Source organism: Vipera ursinii (assembly GCF_947247035.1).
Source record: "Vipera ursinii genome assembly, chromosome: 9".
NCBI classification, from domain to species: domain Eukaryota; kingdom Metazoa; phylum Chordata; class Lepidosauria; order Squamata; family Viperidae; genus Vipera; species Vipera ursinii.
The window spans coordinates 6,830,077-6,843,274 of record NC_139523.1 but is presented as its reverse complement, the minus strand read 5'-3'; the positions used below and the strand labels follow the sequence as shown (position 1 = coordinate 6,843,274).

General features: G+C 41.8%; 1 protein-coding gene across 1 annotated transcript in view; it reads left to right on the top strand.

The window, feature by feature from the left end:
- Window positions 1-13,198, top strand: part of CSMD2 (CUB and Sushi multiple domains 2) — a gene marked incomplete at both ends in the record, with an annotated part of 607,174 nt that overhangs the window by 551,971 nt on the left and 42,005 nt on the right. Inside the window, 4 exons of the mRNA XM_083370102.1 lie at window positions 5,636-5,821; window positions 6,697-6,891; window positions 8,213-8,386; window positions 10,254-10,427. Of these exons, the coding sequence (XP_083226228.1) occupies window positions 5,636-5,821; window positions 6,697-6,891; window positions 8,213-8,386; window positions 10,254-10,427 (729 nt within the window). The remainder of the gene's footprint in view (window positions 1-5,635; window positions 5,822-6,696; window positions 6,892-8,212; window positions 8,387-10,253; window positions 10,428-13,198) is intronic.

Here is a 13,198-nt window from a genome sequence, read left to right as displayed (position 1 = left end):
GGACACTGCAACCATCATGAAAATGAATCAGTTGCCGAGCATCCAAATGTGAATCCTGTGACCATGGGATGCTGCAATGGTCATAAATTGAAAAAATGGTCATAAGTCACTTTTTCAGTGCTGTAATTTTATTTTATTTATTTTATTTATTTTTATTCCATTTATATCCCGCCCTTCTCCGAAGACTCAGGGCAGCTTACAAGCTTAGCAGTAGCCTTCATTCTATGTATATGCCTGCTTATTAGGGCTTTCACACACACCCCCAAGCGGCATTATTACAAAGTCAGCTTAATTGCCCCCAACAATCTGAGTCCTCATTTTACCTACCTCGGAAAGATGGAAGGCTGAGTCAACCTTGAGCCTGGTGGGACTCAAACCTGCACTAATTGCAGGCAGCTGGTGTAACTTAAGGAGGCATTAGCCCAATGCTCCACCAAGGCTCAATGGTCACTAAATGAACTTTTATAAGTCAAGGACTACCTGCAGTTAACTTGCATTTATTATTTAAATTTATTAGCCACACACAAAATGAGGGGAAAACATAAAAGCAGCTAAAGCATCAAATCAGGCAGACAGCCCAGACTAAAATAATCTGATAGACAGCAAAAATAATTGAACAAACAATAAACATCAACTCCAGGTCTGGGACCAAAGCCAGGAGTTGATGTTTATTTAACTTGTAATCAGAGAATATAGTTCCTACAGTAGCAACCCTCAGTCAATATCTATGATTACACAAATTAGAATAAAACAGGTACCTCTCCAAACCCTGAAAAGAATTGCATAAACGATTTACATGAACGCCGTGGTGCTTCTTGTAATGCCCTGTTTTGCTACGGTGATTCCCTTTATCTCATGTAATGAAATTCTCTTTAGTTATTTCATGTAACAATTGTTACGGAGGGGGAAACCGTCTGATTATCCTGGATGCTTGTGTTCCTTTGCATTAGATGACAGTAGTAATAAGTGGTAAAGGAAATAGATATTGTACATTCCTACAAAAATGAAAAAAAAATATGGTAGGAGAAGAAAGGAAGTGTAGCCACAGTTTTAAAGCTATCCTGAGATCAGGAAACTGGCTTCTCGGAGAGTCCTAAGTGGGACCTTTTTTGGGCTTTTGCAACTTACTTCTAAAAGGCTGGCATTATTTCTCCAAGCAATAAGAGATACTAGTGAGTTGCTTCTTCACACTAATTCTTGGGAATCAAGCCTTTAGTTGTGAACAACCAAGGAAGCTCTTTTACTTGCAAGAAGGAAATAGAAACCATATAGACAGCATTGCACAGGTCCAAAGCACATCATTATGCTATGAATTCAGTGGAATTTTCCCCAATTCTCCTGCAGAGATAGGTCCCCCCCTCTCTCACCTTCCCTCCCTCCCTCCCTCCATATTTAGTAGACCAGGGGTCTTCAAACATGGCCATTTTATGATTTGTGGACTTCAACTCCCAGAATTCCTCAGCCAGGAATTCTGGGAGTTGAAGTCCACAAGTCGTCAAAGGGCCAAGTTTGAAGACCCCTGTAGTAGACTGAGCAGTCTTACAGTCACAGGACACATTTAAACAAGCCTCCTTTGGAAAAATGCCAGAACCTGTGGGTATTAACAGTTTCCCCTCCTCTTCTTGAATTGGATCTCTTTTAAGTTGACGATCCATCCCTTCTCCCTCTTCCCTGCTGTCCCTTTGGGATGTTGCAAACGTCAGTCCTTCCGCAGAAAAATCCTTGGGCAATTCTCTCACCAGTGAAGTTTGCTGACCTCTCTCTTGCCTGAGCATTTGGAAACCACCTCTCCTGATTCTTCTGTATCCCCAAGAGCTTTAGGGAACGAAACCTGATTTGGGAAGGGAACTGCAGATAGGAAAGCCTTAGCTTCTTCCCTTGTACTTCTTCTACTCCCTATTGATGAGTAGTCTTTATTTTACTCACCTATCTCCTTGGGTTGCCTTCCTTAGACTACCCTTTAATGTTTGTTAGTCATGACACCAGGTTATACTACTTCTGCTCCACCCCATGCTCTGTACATCCATCTCTCTCTCTCTCCTAATTCTTGAGCCCTATCTATCTATCTATCTATCTATCTATCTATCTATCTATCTATCTGTCTGTCTGTCTGTCTGTCTGTCTGTCTGTCTGTCTGTCTGTCTGTCTGTCTATCTATCTATCTATCTATCTATCTATCTATCTATCTATCTATCTATCTATCTGCCAACTATCCTTATCTAACTATCATCTATCCTCTATTTGTGAACTATCTGCCAACTATCTATCCTCATCTATCTCTTGAGCTTTGGAAGGGGTAAACCATTTAGGTCTCTAGTTCACTGATCCCACCATGCTACAGCAATTAGCTTAATATTTCCTTAATATCTCTCTCTCTCTCTCTCTCTCTCTCTCTCTCTCTCTCTCTCTCTCTCTCTCTCTCTCTCTCTCTCTCTCTCTCTCTCTCTCTGTGTGTGTGTGTGTGTGTGTGTGTGTATGTGTGTGTCTGAGGATCCTCTTTCTTCTGATTCTTTAAAGTGTAGCTTATAGACATTTAAACCCCTTATTTTTCCTGCAAACTCTTTAGCAGTTTGGATCAGACTTTTTACCTCCTTCAATAAGTTCTCAAACTTCAGTGCAATCAACCAGGCTGAAGGATATCTATTCCACATCAAATATACAATATTCCAAAGAATGTTTTCATATCTGAATACACATTTTTCACTACGAGTCTCAACTGGAGTACAATATTAAGAACTCACACTGGTTTATATGTTTCACTTCCACTCTTCTTAAGTTAAAGTGTTTTGATCTAAACTGATTAATTTTATACTATATTAACATCTCTCTAAGACTGAGTAGTCCATGAGTAATGAATATTCATGCAAACACTTCCTTCTTTTTCTTATGTTTTTTTTACACATTTTTATTTTAAAAAGTAACCTGAACAAGTAGATTTCCAAAAGCCCATGGATAACTACCATAATCTTCCCTAGGGATGGAATCCACCGCTGAAATAAATGTTCTGCCTATGTTTTAGGCTCTGATGTGGATCCAGAAATTCCCTTTCTCCCAGGCATGTACTCTTGATGAGTTAGCCCCATTCAGAAGTTCGGTGTTATATCAAGTACTGAGGAACCTTCCAAGATTAAACTCTATTATTCCTTCTTGAGATGAAGTTTAAATTTATCCATCTTGTAAGCTCATCGGTGCCTCCAAGCACCCGTCCACACTTCCAGCATCCTATTCCAAATCAGATAGCAAGCTATAGTCATTTGTTTTATTTATTAAGTTTATATACTGCCCATTTCCTGATACAGCTATTCTCGTATGATAGGCAAGCCTTGCAATGAATTCTCTTGCTCCGTCCTAAATCTCAGGACTGCTACTGCTGTAAAGCCTACATAAAACATGTTCAGCAAAGCCCCCCCCCCCAAAAAAAAAGAAGAAAAAAGAATGTAGAAACTAAAAAATGGCCCCAAATTGCAGGGCTGAGCAAGTCGGAATTCTGCATGGCATCAGTGACTAATCTTGAAACAGACCAGTGCTGATTCTTGATCTTTTTGGAGTTGTGCAGATGGACAAAGGGATAACAACACTTGTATAATTTGCGTTGAAAGAGTGAAGCAAAAGAACCAGCCCCCACCCACCCCCTCCCTGCAACCTGCCCACCCACATGCAAAACCCTACAGGGGCCAGAAGAAGAACAGAACAGTTAACAACTGGCAGTCAGTTTGGGGCGCCTGAGCTTTCTGTGTGGCCCTACAAATTACTTTGATAAGGTAACCCTTGAAGGTTGCAGTGATTACAGAGCCGAATCAGTCAAAAGCATGGATCTTCCGCTGCCTGTCCTTTCCCTCTGCTGTCACTGCTACGTGAAATTGGTATTCATCACACTTAGCCGTCTAGACGCCTGGCCTTGCCAGAGGTTTTGCTGAGCTCCTTAGGGGTTTGGGTGACATGCACACAATCATCTTCACAAAGCTAGGATGCGACTGGTGACATCCACTCTGGCTGGCTGGATCTGTTTTCCTTCCTTCCTTCCTTCCTTCCTTCCTTCCTTCCTTCCTTCCTTCCTTCCTTCCTTCCTTCCTTCCTTCCTTCCTTCCTCCACTCACCCACTTTCCTTCCTTCCTCCACTCACTTTCTTTTCCCCAATCCCTTCTATTTCTCTCCTTCCCTTCTTCCTTCCTTCCTTCCTTCCTTCCTTCCTTCCTTCTTTCCTTCCTTCCTTCTTTCCTTCCTTCTAGCCAGCCAGCCAGCCAGCCTCCCTCTCCTTCCTTCTTCTACTATTCCTCATCCACTCACCTTTCCCCATCTTTCTTCTTCCTTCCTTCCTTCCTTCCTTCCTTCCTTCCTTCCTTCCTTCCTTCCTTCCTTCCTTCCTTCTTCCTCTCTTCCTTCCTCCACTCACTCAGCCACTTTCATCCCTTTCATGAGATCTTCATGTTATCTGGGCCCAAACCGTAAAGGTCAATACCATTAGTCTGTTAAAGGTGGCCCAACAATCCAACATCAACTGATTTTCCTTGTCATCTTGCAAACAGTTATATAAACTGGAGTTTCTGATTGCCTTCAAAGATAGATCTCAAGTAGCATAAATCAAGGTAAGGCATAGCAGGGCATGGGGGGCCTGAGGCAAGGCCTGTTCTTCACAAGCTCAAAACAGTTCTAGCTACTGTCCCTTTCTTTACTTCCACAGACAGCCCCAAGACTAGGCAAATCTTCCCTTTTCAAAAGGAACCATAATCTCAATCAATATTGTTCACAAATTAGCTGGCTTTTCAGTCCAAACATTGTCCCTCTATGGGGATTAAGCATTAATTTATTTGCGTTTATCATTGGCTCATTTGGAAGAAGTCACACTGAAGTGTATTTGTATTTTTTGCAAAGAGAAATTCAAATAGTATGCTTGTACACACATGGGTATCCTAGGAGGTTGGGAAAAGCATATGAGGGTCTTCAGAACTTGGGGATGGCAAAGAATGCATCATGCCATGTGTAGTGACAAGCATCACAACACATATGTGATGACTACATTAGACATAACAAGGTAAAGGTTCCCCTGCACATGCGTGCTAGTCGTTTCCAACTCTAGGGGCTGGTGCTCATCTCCATTTCAAAGCCGAAGAGCCAGCGCTTGTCCGAGGACGACTCCGTGGTCATGTGGCCGGCATGACTAGATGCCAAAGGCGCACGGAACGCTGTTACCTTCCCACCGTAGTGGTCCCTATTTTTCTACTTGCATTTTTACGTGCTTTCGAACTGCTAGGTTGGCAGAAGCTGGGACAAGTAACAGGCACTTACTCTGTTACGTGGCACCCGGGATTCGACCCGCCAAACTGCTGACCTTCTGATTGACAAGCTCAGTGTCCTAACCCACTGAGCCACCGCGTCCCTTTACATTAGACATAGGCCACCCTAATTTCTTCCCCTGCATCAAGACATCAAGTATATATTTGCAGCATTTGTGTTATGTCATAACACGCATGTCCTTGTGGCATCATTGTGGTTTACTGTGACTATCGCTTATATGCCTTGGATAGAGAAGGCTCAAGATAATGCAAACAGGTTAGATTTTGGAGCACAACTAACTATGGAAGCAAAGACTTTGTGTGAATGCAAGCAATCACTTATCTTGACTTTTCTTTCCAAGCAATCTCCTGTGGAGTTCCTAGAGCTCCGAAGAACGGGGTTATTTTTGGCCAGGAATACACCATGGGCAACAAAGCAGTTTATCAATGCAAAGAGGGCTTTCATCTCCAAGCCCAAGATAACTCCAGCATAGAGTGCCTGACTACTGGACAGTGGAGCAATGGCAATAGTCCTCCTCCATGTGTGGGTGAGTCTAATGTGGTCCACCTTCAATCTTCAATATTCTTTGTCTCTTTTTTAAATATGTATGGTGCCTTTGTCTTAATAAGCATCCAGAATAATTTCAAAAGCAACCAGAAGCTTATTGTGTTGGAATTAAAAGACCACCTAGATGGTTAGTCTCTTGACAACACTGGTTAATTAGATTAATTACTGGGAAATTAGAAAAAATGAAATTATATAGAAATCTAAATCTCCTGCTCCAGAGGGCCAGATATTTTCTTCTGTCTAGGCCCAAAGAAAGATCTCATGAGGGAAATCCTTCTGCTGGACTTTTTTTAGCTGGGCTGCTAATCTGCTGATGAAGATCCTACATTGAGAAAGTCAAAGAAACCATCCTCCCAGATTATTCTGTCCATGGTTTTAGTGGAGCAATTTAAAAGCCACTTTTGAAGCCTACTCTGGCCATTCTTTAGTTTCCTTGAGACAGAACTTTCCATGCAGGTATAACTCTTTCTTATATTGATTATTCCTATTATTTTATATGCAAATCAGAAGGTGGAGGCTCCATTGATAGCTGACACTGCTAAACACCTTTAATAGACTTGTCTTCCCATCTGTTTTCCTCCTATAGTTATCAGGTTCATTGTTCCCCTTGTTCGGAAATCATTCAATGTTGCCTCAGAGGTTTGTATCCTAGCTTCATTCAGCTTTGTGACAAATTTGGGGCCATTTTCAAATGACCACCAGTTTAGAAAAAAAATATCAGTTCAGACTGTACAGTGACAATGACAAATGCAATGTTCTCCTCTTATTTATAGCTTTCACCTGGCCGTTCTCAGCTAGAATGGACAGATGAATGGGACTTAGATTGTTTCTCTTTTCATCTCTTGGTGAATTCAGCGGTCAGCTGTCCTGACATCAGTAGCATTGCTGTGGAACATGGGAGATGGAGGCTGATTCATGAGACCCAGTACCAGTATAACGCACAGCTCATGTTGATCTGCGACCCAGGCTATTATTACATTGGGTTCCGTGTCATCGGCTGCCAGGCAAATGGGAAATGGAGCATAGGAGAACCCATGCCAACTTGTAGAAGTGAGTGTGACAAATCAAAACAGTGTGAGCACCTGGGAGGATAATATGACACTGGGGGGGGGTTGGTTGTACAACGATTGAAGAATAGCAGTTATAAAGACAAGAAGTATAAAAATATACATTCCAGATTAAAAAAAAGAGCATTCATATGCTACAGCTGGCATAGGATATGATGACCTGGGCAGTAATAGGTATGTTTCAATATATTGGGTGACCCCGCTGCTTTGGGAGATGCAATAATTGCCAGTTGGCTTCTGAGCATGATTCAAGACACCATTTTTCACCTTTAAGGTCCTACAGGGCTCCAAACTGGTTTATCTTATCCACCTTCTCTTCTATTCATCTGCCCATCTGATCAAAATCAGACAGGGTTAACTCCTTCCAGGTCCCACCTTTATGATACTGTCATGTGTCAAGGGACCAGAAAGCAGGTTTTTCTAAATAGGTGTCCCCACTCCAGAACTCCCTTGGTGTTCTGGTCAGCTTAATCCGTCCTGGGCATTTAGGATACAGTCAACAACTACTTGTTCCATTTTAACTCAGCAGAATGGTATGTCATGACCAAAGATAAAGCTTGTGATCATATAACCGATGCTTGGGGAAAGGTTAATGTATATTGTGATTGTGTTATATTTAGGCATGTTGGAGGATGTGGGTTTGGGATTTTTTGATGAACATTACTCTTTACATCAGTGTTTCTCAACTTCAGCAGCTTTAAGATGCACAGACTTCAAGTCCACGCATCTTAAAGCTACTGAAGTTGAGAAAGACTGCTTTATATTATTATGAGATTGTTAGCCTTCTGCAGACTTTGGGAATGGGTAATGGACAAATAATAATAATAAATATACAAATATTTTATAAGGAATTAGTTCTGTTCCAAAACAATTATATGGTTGGGAAAGCTTCCAGAATACGCTCTTAGTGATATATCACTTAATAATACCTAGCACACCAATTTTATAGCTAAAATTATTTTCTTATAAAAGAATCATGCCACCTCAAGTCTCACTTTTGTTGCCAAAGTTTTGTAAAGCAGGAGGATTTGGGAATCCATAAAAATTGGCTTAAGAGTTGTATAGTCACAAGAGCTAGTCACTTCTTGACAACTCGCTAAGATGCAGTTTAGTGAGTGCCATGAAATCCTCCATCCTATGTTCTACAAAGCTAGCCACTTGAGGTTGATTAAATTAAGGGTGATTGAGCAATCTACAAATTACTGTAACATGCACTGCCAAGTCTGAAGAGCCAATGAGCTCTCTTTTGTCCTAGGGTCCTTTGCTAAGTACCCTACGTTTGTTTGTGTGTGTCTTAATTTTAGTCATCTCCTGTGGAGACTTGCCCGTGCCATCCAATGGAAACAGGATTGGGACCTTAACCACTTATGGAGCTACTGCCATCTTCTCCTGCAATAGCGGCTACACCTTAGTGGGCTCTCGTGTGCGAGAATGTATGGCCAACGGTCTTTGGAGTGGACTAGAAGTGACATGCCTGGGTGAGTATAGGACTACTGTTAACCTGATCAACTGGGGGCCATTCATAATGCCAAATAGGAGACCTGGGCACCATTCAAAGGATGTTTCTGCACCCATCTTTAGAAAGTGATAGAACTAGACCTGCAAGCAGTGGATTAATCCACCACAATTTCAGTTGATAAATGTACTGTCATAAGAAAGGCTGAGCGCCAAAGAATTGATGCCTTTGAACTATGGTGCTGGAGAAGACTCCTGCGAGTCCCTTGGACTGCAAGGCGATAAAACCGGTCAGTCCTAGAGGAGATCAACCCTGACTGCCCTTTAGAAGGCCAGATCCTGAAGCTAAAACTCAAATACTTTGGCCACCTAATGAGAAGGATGGACTCACTGGAGAAGAGCCTAATGCTGGGAAAGATTGAGGGCAAGAGAAGAAGGGGATGACAGAGAATGAGGTGGCTGGATGGAGTCACTGAAGCAGGAAGCGTGAGCTTAAATGGACTCCGGGAGATGGTAGAGGACAGGAAGGCCTGGAGGAACATTGTCCATAGGGTCGTGATGGGTCGGACACGACTTCGCAACTAACAACAACAAATAAGGGACAGCATTAATCAGCTGCTTTTAATTTATGTGTTGCATAAATTTCTTTCTTCTTCTTTCTGAAGAATGAAGTACTGGATTGTACAGGCCACTTGCTACCAAAAAGTTCTTTTATGTTGCTTTTGGTTAAATTAAACCTTATTTTACACATTATCAGTTCCAGATGGGGAAATGTCTTGAATAGTCTTAATAAACAGAATTAATGAAAACTGCAATGGATTCTTGCTGCTGTTCTTCCTTTTATCCTTGCTTTATAACTGTTTGATACATTCAAAAGACTTTTCAATTTCTCTCTCATTGTTGGAGTTGCCTGTTTTCATCTTTGGAAACCTGATATAATTGAACATATCTTTTAAAAACACTAGTAGTTTTTAAGATGTTTATAGGATTTTTCATCCACTATAGCAGTAGATGAAAAACTCTATAAATATCTAAACCAGGGGTCAGCAACCTGAAACAGTGATAGAGCCACTCGGAACTGGTTCCCTCACAAAAGGAAAAACTGGGAGCCGCAAAAAATGTGTGCGCATGGGTGTACATGCGCGCATGCGCAGAACAGGGTTTGACTGAAGAGTGGAGCCAAGGCAAAATATGCACCTACCCTGCATATTTGAATTGATTGGTTGAACTTTTTTAGTCCCACTTTTTTTTTTGGACTGCACATGGCAGAGGACTGGGAGCCACAGGAGACGGCTGAAAGAGCCGCATGCGGCTCCGGAGCCATGGGTTGCAGACCTGTGATCTAAACTAATAAGGTTAGCAGTCTCTTGGCAATGTTGACTCACCACCCATATAAAGAAAGAGGAAATCTTATCTTGTTGTCATATCCAGATTTTTAGAGTTGATGCACACATAAGCAATGTGGAGACAAGTACTTTTAGAGACCTACAATTTGGGGCATAAAATCTGGAAGTGGTTTCCAAGTGGAAACAAAACTGGCTAAGTTCTTCTCATTAATTAAAATAACTAATGTTGCCATCTCCACCAACTCTACACTTTTTTCCATCCGTTCTTCCATTGTGGGAATTAACGGGTCTTTCCGTTCCTCGCCACTGTCAGCATAACAGTGTTCCAAATTTGGTTTCAAGCTCTTTACCCAACATCCCTTAAAAGGAAAACTTCTGCTTTTGCTTTTATATTGTTTTAAGAACCTTCTGAACTAAGACAAAATTTGTAGTGCCTTTCTTAAGGTACACAGGTATCCAGGAACGCTTCATTCTACATTGGACTATCACTAATTCTACTTTCTGTTTTTCCCCCCACCTCCTCCTGATTTTCTTCTCCCTCCAGCTGGTCACTGTGGTGAGCCAGGTTCTATTGTCAATGGCCAGATCAATGGCGAGAACTACAGTTACCGTGGCAGCGTGGTGTATCAGTGCAACCCTGGCTTCCGGCTCATCGGCATGTCAGTTCGCATCTGCCAGCAAGATCACCATTGGTCCGGGAAGACTCCTGTTTGTGTGCGTAAGTATGTTGCCATTTTAATTATACAGCCTGACTCACAATTTTGATAGAGAGCTTAGGAAGAGAAACACCCCCCCCCCCAAAAAAAAAGAAAGGGTCCAACTCTCCCATTTCCCAGTCCTGATTCCCGAAATGTCTCCTAGTTGCCAAAAATCTTGCAAGTTTTGATAGTTCCGCGTAAGATTTCGCAAGGATTTTTTGAGACTCCTGGCTTAGTTCCATCTGGGTCTATCACTTCTGCTCTCTTTCATCTTTATTTTTTTATTTTTTCCTCATTATCGGTTTTATGCCATTTCTCTCTTTGATTGCAGGGGGCCACCCCAAAGCCTTTGGAAGTAAGCAGCAAACATTTAATAAAATGTTATGAAATCCAGTAGGAATAATTCTAGTTAAAAGTCTCCCGTTTTGGACATCCCAAGGGGGCCTTTCCAAAAGGCAACTCAACTTCCTTGTTTTTTTTTCCTTGAAAATATTTCACTTCTCATCCAAGAAGCCTCTTCAGTTCTGAGAACTGTTCTGAGAACTGAGGAAGCTTCTTGGATGAGAAGTGAAACATTTTAAGGGGGGGAAAAACCAAAGCCCAGTTGCCTTTTAGAAAAGCATTTCTTGGGCAACCAAGACCTGGATGGTTGAGAATCTCCATAGAGACCAGTTTTGGAGTTATTGGAATTCCACCCATTTTTCCCCACATAACCTGACATTAGCCCCTTTTCACTGACCAGCCAGGTAGTAATGGGCATAGCTTGATCACAATGGCCAGTTTTGGGATGTATGTTTAGTGCTGCCATTTAGCTCAACAAGGGAGAGTTATGATTTTTGATTTTTCAGCCACTGTTTCTCTCCAGCTCTTTTTCTTGGAGGTCTAAATTTGCAAAACAGGCCAATTGACTGAATTTAGGTGTTCCCAGAAAACGAGTAAAGGAATGAGATTATTAGCCTTGTGCTAGACACTTTAGAGCATAGGTGTCAAACTCACAATGTCATGGGACGTATCACGACTTTTTCCCCATTGCAGGCAATGGGGTGGGTGCGATTTCATTGTGACGCATCCGGCCCAGTGGCCAGCAGTCTGACATCCCTGGTTTAGAGGAAAACATAACTCACTTTGGTTAGTTGATTGGGTTCATTGGTCCACCCTTTCATATTTCTAGAATTCCCCACTCCCTTCTGCAGACCCAGTAAAAAATGGGGTGAAAACAGAACTTCTAAGGACTGCATACTTTACTGGATATAAAAAATGATTTCTGAAATATTCAGAGATGCATCCTAGGAAAATTAAGCTGTCCTACAATTTTGGTTTACCCAGTTTTATCAGCAGATCCACTGTTGGTTTGATTATGAGCCCATTCCAGACTTTATATCTGTGAAGTCTTTTCCTCTATGATAAATATTATAGAAATATCGTAGAGTCATATGGTGGAAGGGACCTTGGGAGTCTTCCAGTCTAACCTTCATTTGTCCAAGATGGTATGAGGCAGAAGTCCTTATACCATCCTGGACAAATGGTTGTCCCATCTTTTCTTGAAGACCTCCAGTGATGAAGCACCCACAATTGTAGGAAGCAAGCGTTCCATTTAACAATTCACTTAGGTGGATCTGCAAGAGATTCAACTTGCATAAAGAAGGACAGATCTATCAAGGATCACACAAGTCATCATGGTTTTATGCTACCTTGAGCTTCAAAGGAATCACCTTTTTTCTCCTGTTCTACCCCAGAGCATTTTGGTTGCGTTCATATGAAAGAGGATGTTTGGCTAAGTACATATTTCATCTGATTCTCTTTCTATTCTTAGCTCTCTTACTTTGCATTCACCATAGTAATTTATTTGCTAAAGAATGCTCAACAATTCCACTACAGGTCTTCCTTTTGGGAACTAAAATTAATCACATATATTTAAAAGGCATTTAAAAGATGGATATAAGATGCCAAAACAAATCCTACAAATTTCGACAGAGCATCTTCCCGTGGGAAGATCAGTTTGCTAATCTTCCATGTATATGGCACCACTGAGACCACACAGGGGGGAAAAAAACAAGTTGCTTAAAACCTATAATTAACATTCTTTGATTGGTCTTCCGTGCAGTTGCCCAGTCACCTTCCCTTCTCATTGTGAATGCCTAATGCATTTTGGTACAGCCTGCAAGGAGTAGAGAAACCCTTGGGCCCTACCTGTGAGACATACAATCTTGTTGTTAGTTGCGAAGTCGTGTCCGACCCCTCGCGACCCCATGGACAACGTTCCTCCAGGCCTTCCTGTCCTCTACCATCTTCTGGAGTCCCTTTAAGCTCACGCCTACTGCTTCAATGGCTCCATCCAGCCACCACATTCTCTGTCGTCCCCTTCTTCTATTGCCCTCAATCTTTCCCAGCATTAGGCTCTTCTCCAATGAGTCCTTCCTTCTCATTAGGTGGCCAAAGTATTTGAGTTTCAACATACAATAGACATACAATAGACCTAAGCTTTTCCAACATGGGGAGAGCTTTAAGACTCATGCTGGAGCCCATCCTCAAGACAAGTCCAAAAACTCTGAAGAGTAAACCTCTGGTCCCAGTGACTGACCCAGATTGGTTCTTGCAACATTATCCTGGGACACGTATGTTTGCCTTCATTCGTGAAAAATTGATGTCTCAGAGATGAGAATGGGTTGGAACAAGAGTGTTTTCCTTAGCACAATAGTGTGATATAACACCTGACTACCTCAAGCCAGAATATTCATGTTGGATTCTGGAAAAATCCCTCTTTCCAGCATGTTTTGTATGTGAACCTGTA